Source organism: Symphodus melops (assembly GCF_947650265.1).
Source record: "Symphodus melops genome assembly, chromosome: 11".
NCBI lineage: Eukaryota > Metazoa > Chordata > Actinopteri > Labriformes > Labridae > Symphodus > Symphodus melops.
The window spans coordinates 6,714,318-6,729,016 of record NC_136701.1 but is presented as its reverse complement, the minus strand read 5'-3'; the positions used below and the strand labels follow the sequence as shown (position 1 = coordinate 6,729,016).

The 14,699-nt window shown below is 37.9% G+C and overlaps 1 protein-coding gene across 13 annotated transcripts in view; it reads left to right on the top strand.

The window, feature by feature from the left end:
• The window catches only part of dlg2 (discs, large homolog 2), a 168,143-nt gene that overhangs the window by 16,906 nt on the left and 136,538 nt on the right, over window positions 1–14,699 (top strand). For all 13 annotated transcript variants that reach the window (XM_079356339.1, XM_079356340.1, XM_079356336.1 and 10 more), the window contains 2 exons: window positions 6,437–6,588; window positions 11,337–11,402. In XM_079356339.1, coding sequence (XP_079212465.1) covers window positions 6,437–6,588; window positions 11,337–11,402 — 218 coding nt within the window. The remainder of the gene's footprint in view (window positions 1–6,436; window positions 6,589–11,336; window positions 11,403–14,699) is intronic.

Genomic DNA, 14,699 nt, shown 5'->3' with positions numbered 1-14,699 from the left:
TCCATTCATCCATCCATCCATCTACCCATTCATCCATCTAGGTCGGTCTTATTTTGTGATATTTTGAACTTCCCATGATTGTTGTCACAGGTTGTAGTTTACATAAGATAAGTGAAGAAAAAAACGAGTTCTTTCTTTGCAGTGCAACATGTTCAAAATGAATTGGGCAACCACTTCAGCAATGAAAAATTAAAAGTGTATTTGCTATTAATATGATCAGATATCAATACTTGGCTGCCACAAGACCATATGCTATCACCACACAAAATATCGCTGCACTATACTGTAGTGATTTTTTTCCCCCTCTCCTACATTGGATATACTTGATTCTGCAGTATTGGTAAGTTCAATGACACATTCTTCTTGAAGTAAAACACAGCAGCCTGCTTTGTAAACTGGGCTGTAGAAAAAAACAGCAACTATGCAAAACTTTTCTACAATTTGAAAATACCACAATTAATCATCTGTGTTCAATGACTGTTATTCAGGAGCAAAATGTGCCATTAAATTTAAAAGAAATAATGATTTCACATTTATCAGAATAATTATGTGTATCGACTGATATGACAACTTTATCAAAAACATTTTAAGTCACCAAGCCCTATGCATAAGCTTAACTTGACTTTGTTTGTCTTTTTGTAAAACAGTGCAGACAAGTTGTTGGATACCTGTTTTCTTTTGCCTAGTTCCAAAAGATTGGCATCTCTGACTGATGCAGTCTTATATCATTTAGCACAAGCAAGGTGTTTCCAATGACTTGTTACACTATAAATCTGAAATTTCCCCACACAACTTTCTGTGTGAAGTCGGGGTGGAGTGTATATTCAGTAAAAGGACATGTCCGCGAGATTGTGTGGTTGATGTTTATATCCTGCAATCAGCGCACAACCACAGACTCTATACATACGACCACAGTCATCTCTGTCCCTGAAACAAAGGAAATGATTGTCACCATAACTTTGGACTCTGTGGCTTTCTTTGCAGCTTCCCTATCATTCTTGTGACTTTATGGATTGCTTGCTGAGATCCCCCTCTCACAGCCAAAACAGTCTGCTTCTTGTTTAGCTCTGTCTTAAACTCAGCAAAATACCATCTCTCCTGTTTATTTTCTGCAAATATTGAGTTCTTCTCTTTTTAACACTACTAATGGACTGCATGATGTTACATAGAGGGAGGTGAGAGCCAGAGTGAGCTTCACTGTACGCATTACCAATAATTGGTAGCTTGCATGCGTTGGGAGATAGAAGGATTAGCTGGCACCTTAGTCACTGTGGAGGAGGGGATGCAGCTGGAATAATCGCTCCCCAAAGAAGCACAGCTACAGAGGAAGCATCCCTGTGAGCCCCAGCCCACTCCACCCACCCGTTACGTAAGCATGAAGAAAGCATATCAGCATTGTGACAGTGTGTATGTGCATTCACTGTGAAAAGGCTTTGTGTCAGTATAGGAATCTGTGCTTGTTAAATGAAGCGACCAGTTAAGTTGCATGTCGAACACATATGTCAAAGAGAATGCAAATCTCGTCAGAGCCAGTGCAGGGTTGCCCAGGCAACTAAAGAGGGGCATGAGAGCAGAATGTAAAAAGCCCCCGATAAGTACCTGAGAACCAAAAGAAGTGATGTGAGGAGAGCAAGTAAAAGAATATATTTTTTTAACTATGTTGATGTTTTACTGTTTGACCAAGGTCCAGTCAGTGGTGGAAAGTGTTGTGGAACTAACTACGATGTTTTTTTTAATGAAGTAAATCAATTTAATTTGAGGGGATCTTTTGTGTCCCCTTAACTAGAATGCATGAATTTTTAATGTATTATGTAACTTTATTATTTATACAGTTAATGTATTCAGGTTGTATATGATGATGTTGATTGTTTGCATGCAAGCTTCTAGCCGCTCCTTATGTAAGATGGCCTGCCTTTCTAACGAGATTTAGTACTAAACAGCTGCCAGCTAATCACTGTCTTTTTTGTAAGTAAGACGGTGTTCAGGAGTTTGCTCGCAATCACTTCCCTCTGACCAGCCAACATCTCATCTGACATTAATGACGTTCTAATTTTTGGGCCCAAATCTATGATGTGATTGTTGCTTTTAAAGAATGAACAGGGACAGCTATCGGCCAGAGCAGGAGCACTTTTTGGGCTGCAAATGTTCCAGAAAAGAATTATTGATTTCAATAAATGTCTTTAGTAAAGGTTTTTTTCTGCTATTAAAGGTGCATCAGCCTCCTATTTGTCCTTAAATTGTATTTGCCAGGCTGTAACAATCTCAAATATTACTTTTACATACTAATTCCCCTCCATTTGGCCAACAAATAGTAATTGCATAATTCCCATCTGATCCGTATTGGATGTCTGTGCTGATGAGCAGAATGAATGTCATGACAATACCCGTGGTCTTGCTGAAACAAATACTCACCAGATTAGGATTTTGTCATTGTCATTTTCTTATAAAGCCAATGGATTAACAGTTAATACCAAGGCTTTAACATGGACATCCAGTGTAAAGTGTAATTACATGATTACATTTCTCAGCGAGCACAATTTATTCTAGTTTGTGACTTGCTGAATAATCTCGGTCAACCCCTTCACCCAGGTCACTTTGAGGTGTGCAGAATTTGTATTTGAAACTGTGACAGCAGCATCAGTGACGAGGGATGCCTGGTTGTCAATAAGTTGTCGATAAAACTGCATCCGCTTCTTATGAAACAGAGTGTTGGTCATTAAGGGGAGAGTGTGACAGGGCTGCCGGCTGTGTTGAGCATGTTTCCCAGAGGAGCACTGAATTAAATATCGGCCATGCGGGGTGTAAGGTCATTGTCTGCATTGAAGGAAACAGGCAGCCCTCTATATCTGAGGATTAGGTTCACTGTTAGCTTTCCATCAGGCATCTGGTGCTCCCACAGCAGACTGTTTCACAGACTAGCAGCACTGCAATATGACCGGAGAGAGCAGGGAGGTTTTACTGCACTGTGAGTTCTTCTCATAAACTTTCTGTTGTTTCTTTAAATTCTGCATATGAAAAGTTATTGATGATCACATATGATGTTTTGTTAGTTTTTTTTATTGGAATTCAGTGCATATAAGCGAGAATTTCTGATTGTTTAAGAAACGTAATGATGAGTACAGCTAAAAAGTGTTTACTTTTGATCTGAGTTAAGGCATTGTTATTTTAAGTCCTTATAATGACACAGAATGAAAGTTTTTTTTTAATTATTTATTCTATCATAAGACTGGAATAGTGACAACCTATTTTGTACAACATAGAGTCAAGATAAATTCTCACCCTGCTTTATCCCAAGTGTTCGAGAGCTGTTAGAGATGTGCATAAATTATGCTGTATTCATTTGATGTAGAAAGCACAGAACTGTGAAGTTATTTGTCTGATTCGGTAACAATGACAAGAACGTTTTTACTATTTATTTCCTTTTCTGAAAAAGGATTAAATGCATTTATTTGTGTGGGACCAACAGAAACAGGACCATGAGTCTACTACAGCTTGTGTTTATTAAAAGCCATGTTAGTGTTAACACATCTTTTATGTTCAAAGCTGAGCTATTGGACTGGTGTGGCAGATCAGTACGATTCTTTGGTTAAACATTGCTAGCCATTTTACAAATGGCTAGCACTCGAATTGAAAGCCAAACAAAGAGCCTACTTATGTTATACAATATGGTTTGTTGTGGATGTAATGGTGCATGAACAGATGTTCATTCTGCTCTAAAAGCTTATAATGCAGTATTACTGCAGTGAGTCATAATAACAGCAGACTGTGCAGTCACAAGTCCTGAATGTATATGAGAAATGGACTGTAACACTGTTTCACTTCAGAACATTTGTTGTGAAAAATAAATTTTGCCTGCAGGGTGGTGAATTAGCTGCACATGTATGAGTATCATTCAGTTTGTTTACATGATGCTGGAACAAGTTGATTTACTTTTTGTCTGACTAAAACCACTCTTTCTTTTTAAAAATGTATATCAACGTGTTAGTAGCAGAAGACAGGTGGATATCTGACATCACCACCTGCAAGAGGAATACCATGCATTTATTTAATTTTTTTTTACCAGCACTAAAGCCTAGAGTACTTATGAACTGTACAAAGCTTTAAAGCTGTCAATGTTTCCATGAGGCATGGGTCATAGTTCTATTTTTTTTATTTTGTTTCCAAATACTCGAATGGTTAGTTATTTGTTTTAAAAAAAATCCTGGTCTTCATGTGACCATTATCTTATCTTACCAAAGAAAAGTGTATTTATGCTGGCACCTGGTTGTTTGCTAACTGCCATTAAACACTTTCAGACTGTAGGGATGCTTATGAGCTTATTTAGCATCTCTTGACTTAATATGCAATTCAAATGTTCTACTTTAAATTGTGAGTTAAGCATATGAAGAGAGACAGTGAGTCATTGGTCACACACGATGAGACACGCAATTTGTCGATGTCCGTGTGTGTGTGTGTGTGGTTATTGGAATGTCATTCCATTGCACAAATTCTTGCTTGGCAGGACATCGATTCCTTTGTTTCTCTGAATAGAATAGGAACCAAGCTATCTCCGTGCCTCACTGCGGTTTGTGCAGTTGAAGAGACGAGACTTCCTTTTAGCATCTCAAAAACAGGGTTTGGAAAAAAGCAGGGGACTTTTTTTGTGTTGAATTTGCTAATTTGCCCATAGGGTAGCCCTGACTCCGATCACGAAACGAGCTGTGACTCGTGGTCAAAGGAACAGGTGCAAATACTGTTCTCCCGCTTGCGCCAATATCAACACGTTTCATTTCAAATTCTGCACATTAAAAATCCACAGTTTGCATCCGGTTGACCTTAATTATGAAGGAATTTTAAATAAGCACGTTTGAAATGACGAGCAGCAAGAGACGACACTTCAAACCGCACGGAATCATTTAGTTTAGAAGTTACAATGTAATGAGAACTGCACACAAGTAGACCAATGACAATATCTTGCTCTGGTCTCATGAACTGAACACACAGTGACTCATGGAAACATATTAACCATCTCTTCTGGTCACACACACACACACACACACACATACACGTCACCTCAGGTTAGTTTGAGGTGGAGTAAGAATCATAGCCTGTGAATGTGCACAAAAAACAAAACACTTTTTAGCCGCAACCTATATAGTTGTGATGACTCCCTTCTTATGAGCTCCTATCCTTTTAAAACAACGCAATGAAAACCTCGGCCCTCTTTGACAATCATTTTCAACAGGAGGATTATGTTCCTGGCAGTATGATAGAGTTGAGGACTGCATGGGACTGATGTCCATATAGTACACACAACATCAGGTTCACTTACTTCTAATTATTTATGTGTTATAACTTTGCAGTGTTTTCTGCAGACAGTTTACCAGTTAAGTTGGTAGCTGGCTTGCAAGCGAGAGGGTCAGTGCAACTGACTGGAATATGAAAAGCTGCATCATTTGAATCACAGTATTTGCCACTAAACCATAAGTAAAGCCTGTTAGAGTGCTGCACACGTACTCATAGAACCGTAGTTACATCCAGAAACAAAACACAGCGCTCTGTAACAGGGTTTGTGTCTTGGAATGCAGCTACAGGTTCAAGTAGGCTGTTACCTTAATGACTCTTTATCGATCAATCTATCAGTTTATTTGTGAGGGACAATACATTTAGACATTTTAATTTATCTGCAATCGATGCAATGTATCTACACTTCTTGCAAGGGATGATTTGCAGTCCTTGTTAGGCTTTTAGGAAATGACATACAAACATGATACAACATTGTTAAACAGACATAAACACTGCAACTACAGACAGATGGAGTTTTGCACAACTGTATGAATTCATAAATGTCTTTGAAAATATTCTTTCTAAGTAACTTTCGTACACTTTGACACGCTGGGGTCTCCAACCGGCAAGTTGCTCTTTTAGTGGACAAATAAAAGAAAATGGAAACACAGATAGTTGTACAAAAACATGAACATTTCTCTGAGCTGAAGACGGGTATTACTATCCCCTAATTGAAATATAGGCAATATACTCAGTGTGGCAGGAACACGTTTGCTTTTATAAATGGTTGCAAATCCTTTGTTTGGCAACCTTTTTTTTGCATAATTAGCAGGAGGCAATCAATGAAGTCAACAGGAGGTCGATGCAGAATAACTTGCTGTTGCCTTACCAAACACTTTTTAATCACTGTAACTGCACAGTATTTATAATTGTTTTAAAAACTGAAAATGTTTTTCATTCAATTCATGACATTTATGTCAGAAACTTGGAGAAATGCGAGTATCTTAGTTTTATTGTTTGATGGGAATGTTGTATGTATTTTATAAAATGTATGTTTGAAGTCCTGATTAAGGATGATCTGGTTCACATACAGCTTTTTGGAGTTCTCTTAATATGTTGTCCATTAAGAAGCTAAGCAGCATATGAATCCTTTGTCCCCTCTATTTCATAGATATCCAGGAGTTTTATGAAGTGACGCTGCTAAACACAAAGAAGAGCTGCGAGCAAAAGCTGGAGGAGGTCAACCACATGGCGGACAAGTGGGAGAAGAGTGTTTCTATTCAAAACTTTGAGCCTGCACTCCCAGCCTGTCCAGTGGAAGAGGTGAGTCTCTGACACAGAAGATTTACCTCTATACTCTTCTAAAGTACACTCTCCTAAAGTATACTCTTCCTCACACACAAAGCACTAAATAACCTGGCCCCACCTTACCTCACTGACCTGCTTCACCACCACACCCCCTCCCGTGACCTCCGCTCATCTAAAGGAAACACCCTCTCCCCACCTACACGGACCAAGCACCGAACCTGGGGAGACAGAGCCTTCTACATCGCTGCCCCCTCCCTCTGGAACTCACTCCCCAAACCCATCCGTTCCTGCACACACCTCCCAACTTTCAAGACCATGCTCAAAACCCACCTCTATAAACTAGCTTTTAATACTTAACTTCTTCTTTCCCCTCTTCTCTTTCTGTTTCTCTGTCCTTTAATGTTCTTCTACTGTTTTTAACTGTTTACTGTGATTTATTTTTTTACATGTAAAGTGCCTTTGAGCCCTCGTAAAAGCGATTACAAATTAAATGTATTATTATTATTATTATTAAAGCCATTTCAAAAATACTGAAGCCAAGCAGGGGGAGGCTGCAATCGACTAGAAATGGATAAAAACGACATTTAAATATAACAGCTGCTCAATAATTACATAAGGATCTGATGTAAGGGATCCATTTATTTGTGAGTGAGTGAGTAGATATCTACAGTTGTCTAATGTTCATCTCCATTGTTTGTAAAAGAAGTCTGAGGGCCTAATTCACTAAAGGTTTGAGCAACTTTAGCATCCACTTACTGTAACCTTTGCAAATGGTTAAAAAAGACACAATCTAATTCACAAATGGTTAAATGCACACTTGGGCTGGGCAATAAATCAAGTATTTAAGATATATCGATGTACAATTTCCAGAGCTATGAGTGGCTAAAATCTATTTTTAGTGATTCAGTATCCTGAGATCTTACACAAAATGGTCCAACACCCTATCTCCTTGTGAGATTCTGGAATTCACAACAAGTGCCTTCCTGGATACGGCAGTACTATATGTACATTTTGGTTCATTGTTGTTAAAGTGACCAGCGTATGCTTCAGGGAGTGGCTACCTGTGACTGACAGGTCGCCACCACGGTCACATATCAACCAAAATAGAGAAGTTAATTATCACAAGATTCTGACGACCAAAGCTGAGACTTCAAACAGCAGTGATCAGCATGCTGAATTGAAGGAAGCAGTAAAAAGTGAAACAGCATTACATAAAAGCATGTTGAAATGTAGGTCAGCAGGGGATTTACCAAAAACTTAAAATGGGCTTCTTTAATTCTTGTTGAGTGGAAAAGTATTGTCCTCGGCTTTGTTTTTAGGAGATTGCTGAATGTATTTATTTATTACGCTTATAACAGAATACACACAGGCTTAACATTAAAACTGCAGAACTCACACAAAACACTGGCGGAATAAATGTGCCTAAACATTATATTTATAATGCCACTGCTCCATCATTGGAGCACAAGTTCTGTAATATAAACACATGTACAGTTTAATGTTAAATGAACGTGTGGCTGAAATATCAAAACCCATTGCCTTAAAGGTTGGGACAGTGTTTATCATTAAATTAAAGGAATGGGATTAGTTACTTTTGGTGGTCTCACTACATAACAACCTCTTTCATCAGTGTGTGAATGGGTAGGTGTGACATGCGGTGTCAAAGTCCTTTGAGCAGTCAGAAGACGAGTAAAGTGCAAAACAAGCTCAATCCAATTTAAAAACAGACATTATTCTCCACTTCAAGGGTTAAGCAACATTTCCAAAAATCATTTTCTATGAACCCAAATCATATGATACTTTTTTTAATGTTTTTTTTTTCTTTTGTCTTGCATAACACATACAAGTTGCAGTTTCTGATTTGCTTTTTTATTCTCTAATGTACTATAATATGGATATAAATCCAAATGATGATCTAACATTTGGAAGAAAAAAAACAACCTGTAAAGCCTAAACACTTTCTCTCCTCACTCATGACCCACACTCAGAGCTCCAGGATCAGAAAAAGTGATTGATCAATTTGCATTGGTTAAATTGGCTTAAACAATTATCTCCTACCCCAGGGCAGGTTAGATTGTGTTCAACCCTTGTAAGAAGTGATCCACTCCTTCAAACTGTGGGAAACCTTAAGTGAATCCTGAAGTTACCTTGCTTACTCCAAATTCTGCACCGTAGTACAAGCCTTTGTTTGTGCTTTGCATGTCGAACTTGGAATAGAACCAACTGCTTTAATCCAGTGTTAATCCTACTTGTCTACACAACCAATCATTTTGCTGCATACCTGCTGTTTTTTGCAGTAACAGTGAAGAATAAGAAACATAAAGGTACATCTCCAAACAGATCATAGACAAGGTTTTAATGCTTTTTATAATAGCCTCTGTGTAGCAGCATGAGCTGCTGAACCACTGTGCTGAGGTCATGCTGTAGTACCAGGATGGGGATAAGTGAAGGGGATTAGAAGAGTCCTCAGAGACGGATGACATAGCCATGAGGTCATTAGTACACTGCTGTCATATCCCCTTTGCTGTCACTACAATCAGCTGGCTGATGAGCCTTTCAAACAATGACAGGGAAGATGGTCCAATGAAATGAATGAGAAGGCTTTACAGAGATTATTACAATTTATGGATTCTTTAGGTGTAAAGGATATCAGATATTCAAGATTAAAAAATGAACAAACAGGTATAACCATGTGTTTAGTTCAGGAAGGAAAAATACACGTTGTAAAAAGAGTTCTGTTTGTTAATCAAATGTTTGTGATGTATAAACAAATGCATAATACCAAAGTCATTATATAATAAACGGGCAATATTGAACTGACTCTTCACGCTTAAAATGAGTACTGCAGTCCATTTCCAAAACATTGAAGAGAGCTGCCCCCTGACTTGTCCTCGGAGTAGAAGAGAGAATCACTCCCATGATTCCCCGGCAGCGTCAACATTGTCATTGTTACGATTGAGAGCCCCCTTACAGTGGATTTTACATTCTGCACGTTTAAAGCCGATCACATTCTCTGGTCAAAACAAATACAGAGAACTCCGGTCCGAATCTAAACTGCACGTGTGTTATATGTTCAATTAAAGAAAATGAGCAGGAAAAAGGATTTTAAGTCTGAGTGTTTCCTGCTATAAAAAGGAGGGATTAGCCAAGTGTGCGTGCACAAAGGCTGTGTAGTATGTCTTAGTGTGCCAGAGATTTATTTTTGGTTACCACAGGCACATATAGGCTTACGCTATCTGAGCTTCTAGACTTAGAGAGCAGCAGACTGACAGACCAGTCAATGATGACTCCTTCTTTCTGTCATTGCCAATTCTTGCATAACCTTTACAACTGAACTCTGTGCTTTAAAAGGTGTAACATCCTTCAGGCATTTCCATTTATTTGGTAAACAGCAGACATTTAAAATCCATCAGAAGTTATATTAAACTGTATTAGTGTGCAAAGTAGGATTCTACAACCATCACAAAATATACTTTAATTACATTAATGAATATTTAAATAATCAATAATAATATCAAAACTACATTTGTATAAGATTTGCTCCATCTTCTGACTTTAACAACAATCCATGAAAAAAAGTATATGCTCTACAAGGTCTTTGAAAGATATTTGTCCTTCCTCATCTCACACACAGTCTTCAATCTGACGCTGTTTACAGTGTTCATTTAGTCAGCTGTTTTAGAATATTAGTGATTCGTAGTCTTCAGACTAAAACATTTAGTCACATTTAGTATTAGTAGTCAAAAGTTTGAGTCTAGTTTTAGTTAAGGATAACTGGAAACATTTTAGTCCTGTTATAATCTGTAAAAATCATGACACTTTAGTCATCCCTTGTCCCTCTGCTGCACTAACAAACACACTCTCCTCCTGATCTCTGCCCGTCAGTGTCACAAACCTCTCGTCTCTCCTACTAGGATGGAGAGAATAGACGAACAGTGAAATGTGTAGACAAACATTTACAGTCATCAAAATCAAACAAAATCAGCAAAATCTGCAGCTTAATCATGAAATAATTACCATCACTATAATAAGAAAAATTATAGTGTTTTTTATACAACACATTCAAACACTGCGTTTAGCTGTCTCCTTGTGGTGTAAACGGCCTCAGTGAGTGATGTAATAATTGCACACCACAACAAAATGATATTTTCATTTGTTGCAAATAATTTAAAAAGGGATTTTTAGCAATAGCAGATTTGTAGTTGCAGCCCTAAGAATTATAGTGTTCTACTAACTATTAATTCTGAATTTGATTTACCCTCTAATGAAGTTCAACATTAGCCCAAAAGCCATCCACTCTTATTTAACAACATACCATAACTGTGGGTTTTTTTTAAGTTTAGCATTCATTTGAAAGCACATTTTTGTCTTGGCATTTTGTACCAAGTTTGAAACATTCCTCCTTCATTCCACAAAATCATAAACACTTGAATGTTTGTTAAATTAGTCAAAGAGAATCCTAAATTAAGCTATACAACTCCATAGATATGAGACAGTTGAGCTCAGGAATGTGGCCTAAAACCACATCACACAATAAAAGATTGTAAAAGGTTCATTGTGCAGCGAGTTGTAGACAAACGGTATGATTTGAAGTCTCCTCCAGTCGGTATGGTGAAGTAAGAAATCTTTTTTTATGCCTAATATTAGCAGCTAGCAGGACTTATAGCATGTATATTGTAAGCTGTTGTTACTATAGTTACCCTCAGATCATTGTGTTACAATAAGTGTGGCGTGAGTTACTTATGTAAATGTTTCCCAAATAGAGGGGGCCGAGCAGCTCAGAGCCGAGTGGGATGGAGCAGGCAGACAGTGACATCAGGACCTCTGTGGTGAGTTTTCTTTCAAATCATTCTTTTATTACTCTACACACAATCCCATGTTCTTTCATCGCAGGCATGTGCTTTTGCATTCTTTATTCTGTGCTTGAGTTTTCAAATTATTATCACTCATGGCATGGTCCTCAAAAACTACAAGCTTATAAAAGTAAATGACAGTAAGTTGAAGCATCGAGGAGAGATTTGGTTGAAGCGATAACACGGTCTAAAATAAAGATTTTTGCGAGAATGATAAAAATTATGTTCAGTTCAGGCAGTGAACAACGTCTTGCTGAAAGCTGCTGTAATCTTATCCTCCTGGCGGAACGTTTGATGGTTCTATAGCAACTGTTGCTGGGGTACTTCTGGTCAGACAAACTTTCACCCGGGCCAAGTCTTTTCATTTGCATCACATCGAAAGCGTGACCTTAATTTTGTTCTAAACATGGTTGAAGGTGTGCTTTGGCAAGAGAGACTCAAAATATCAACATCATAATCCAGGAGTATCTTTCTTCCTTTCCCTGAACTGAAGGACTGTTGTGTTTGATGTTGTTTATTCCAGTTGCAATCACTTCCAGAGACAGTGACTGAGGCTTATGTCTTTTCTGCATCTGTAGCATTTAGCACTTATTGATGTTGCTTTGATTATTAAGTGTGCACATAACTGTCAACTGTGCATTGAAGGCCGTGTTGCTGACATTTAGAGTTCCAGTGGTAAGAAAGGTAGGTGCGAGACAGCCAGCAGCCACAGAGGGGTAGCTAACATTAGCCGACATGATGAGTCTCAAACATGGATCAAAATTGTAAATGATTTCTACACACATGTTGAGATTTTAAGTTATCTTCAAACACCCTACTGCATCTCTGTTCTCATTCGTTCACTGAAACCAAGTTTCGAGAAGACTCAAATCCAGTAAATATGAAGGCTTGGCAAAGGGTCATTTGTCATTTCAGAATATAAAGTGTGGCAAAACACCAGAGCTATTGTGTAATTTGAGTCTTTTTTTCTGAACGAAAAACAATGAAACAGAAATAGAATTACAGAAGAACTTCACAGTATGGGAAAAGTATCCAGTTGAAGGATTTCTAGTAATGAATAGATGAGATTTTCTCCAGACTTAGACTACAACCTTGATTCTATATTCTTAACTATGATTAGTAATCTAAAGGGAAGTCGTGAGATTTGAGTCTGACATGGCACAGTATTTTAAATCAAAAAATCAAAAATAATAAAAAATACAAATCCTGATGCTAGATGGTTCAAAAACACACATGACAACATTTCATGTTAATAACTTCTGCTCCCTGTTGCATCTGTGATTCTTGTTAGTTTCAACTGTTCTAGTCCTGACATTTGGAATAAACCAAGTGTAGGGAGAACCTAGCCTTTTACAGGTTTGATAAATGCTATGTGTAGGGGAAAATGTTTGACTGAAAAAAACGTGTTAATTTTTCTACACGCTATTCAAAATGATAGCTAGAACATAAAGTAGATCTTCACAAAGGATTACATCTGGTTTTCTTTTAACCTTTAAAGGAAGAATATGCAACTTTTCGATCCAGTAGATGTCGCGCTTGAGCACCAGCAAGAAACCAAAACAATTCGAGCTGTATTGTTGTGTTAGCAGGCTAATGGTAGCGGCCTGTAGTTAGCTTGTAGCTTCGTATGTACATTTACACAAAATGACCATGATCTAAAAATGAGAATAATCAAATAATCAGTGAGTACAGTATGTTATTCTTCTTTTTGCTAGTTACTCAATTAAAAAAACTTTTATAAGCAAGGGGATGAGCTGGCCGGCCGTCACGTCATATTAACACGATGTAGATACAGCAGACAACATAACAGAGGGCAGGACTAAGGTGTCACACTCAGTGTAGACAGTCCTGTCTCAGAGTTATTTTCAGAGGATAAACTGGATTTCTGCTTTATTTATGTGTAAAATGTTGCACATTCTTCCTTTGAATTATTACAAAGGAGCTAGGTGTGAACATGAGATCAGAGAAAATCCAAAATTACAACACCTGGATAGTATTTATTATCTTCTTCCCATACAAGGGAGTTTAGACACTCCTTCTCTCTAATGCAATAAGCAGAGGTTGCCTGAGCCGCTCACCTGAAAAGATTAGCTGTGTTGTTCTGGCAGAGGCAGTCTGAGCTGCTAGATGTGCTCAGAGCGAACGACAGGACACTTGAGTGTGTGGATGCACTGCTTCGTCCGCAAATGAAAGCTTTAATCGAGGTCAAATTTTGCAACACACCTCTTCACCAGAATGGCTCCAGCAAACAGGTTCAGGTATGGAGAAAGAATGTAATGTTGCACAAAGGCCTTGTAGCTAATGGATAGACCATGTTTACATGGGAGATGGGATCTTACAGGTTGACATGGTGGACTTGTTGAGGTCTTATCATTGTAAGCTGCAGATGAAAGATGGATGGATAATTCATGTTCATGCAGACTGTGTTTCTGTGCTTTGGTTTATATGATTTTATAGAGAGGAGTTAAAGTATTTTTATCAATGTGTTTTCAAAAACATTGATGTTTAATGAAATGTCCTACTCAGCCATTCAGCTTGTTTTTTTTCCTGAACAGTGTTTACGATCAGCTTCAGATTCAAAGATGGATTTTAAAAACAAAATCTCAACAAGATGAGGAACTTGATTATTATGAGGTTTTCTGGTATGAAATTGAATGAAAGGTGTCTCGTAGACGTTGTGATGACACTAGATTCTGAGACAGGTAGTTGAAATAGTTTGTAATGACTTTGCCATTAAAATCCTTTGCTGACAAAGATTGCTGCTGGTGTTTTACTGCCTGCGTTGTTGTCAAGGTGACAACCGTTTTTGTATTTGCAGTCATTTCTGTACCATTCAAGAATGACTTACATGCACTGCCTTTGTTGTGTATGCATCAGTGCATTGCTGTTTTATAGCCTGATTCACCAAAAATGTACATCTGCTCCATGTCTAATTCACAAAAAATAGCGCTAATGATAATGGTAACATGCTCTCTTTGATTGTTTTAGCAGTGAACACTTATAATGTAGTTTAATACTTAACTTTACTGTAATATTTACTGACTTTATTTCAGATTTATGTTTTTTAATCATACAGAGGTGAAATGGTTTTCCTATTCACAATCACCAATAGGTTGTGGGCAATGTAACTTAATAATACCAGGTGCAGTTACCCCCCCAGAATCAATAGGTGGCATTATGGCTGTAATAGCAGAAGTTCGAATAACAGATTTTTGCAATGAAGCTGATTAGCATAGAAAGTGGCAAACTCTTCCCCAATTGACTGCATGGCTC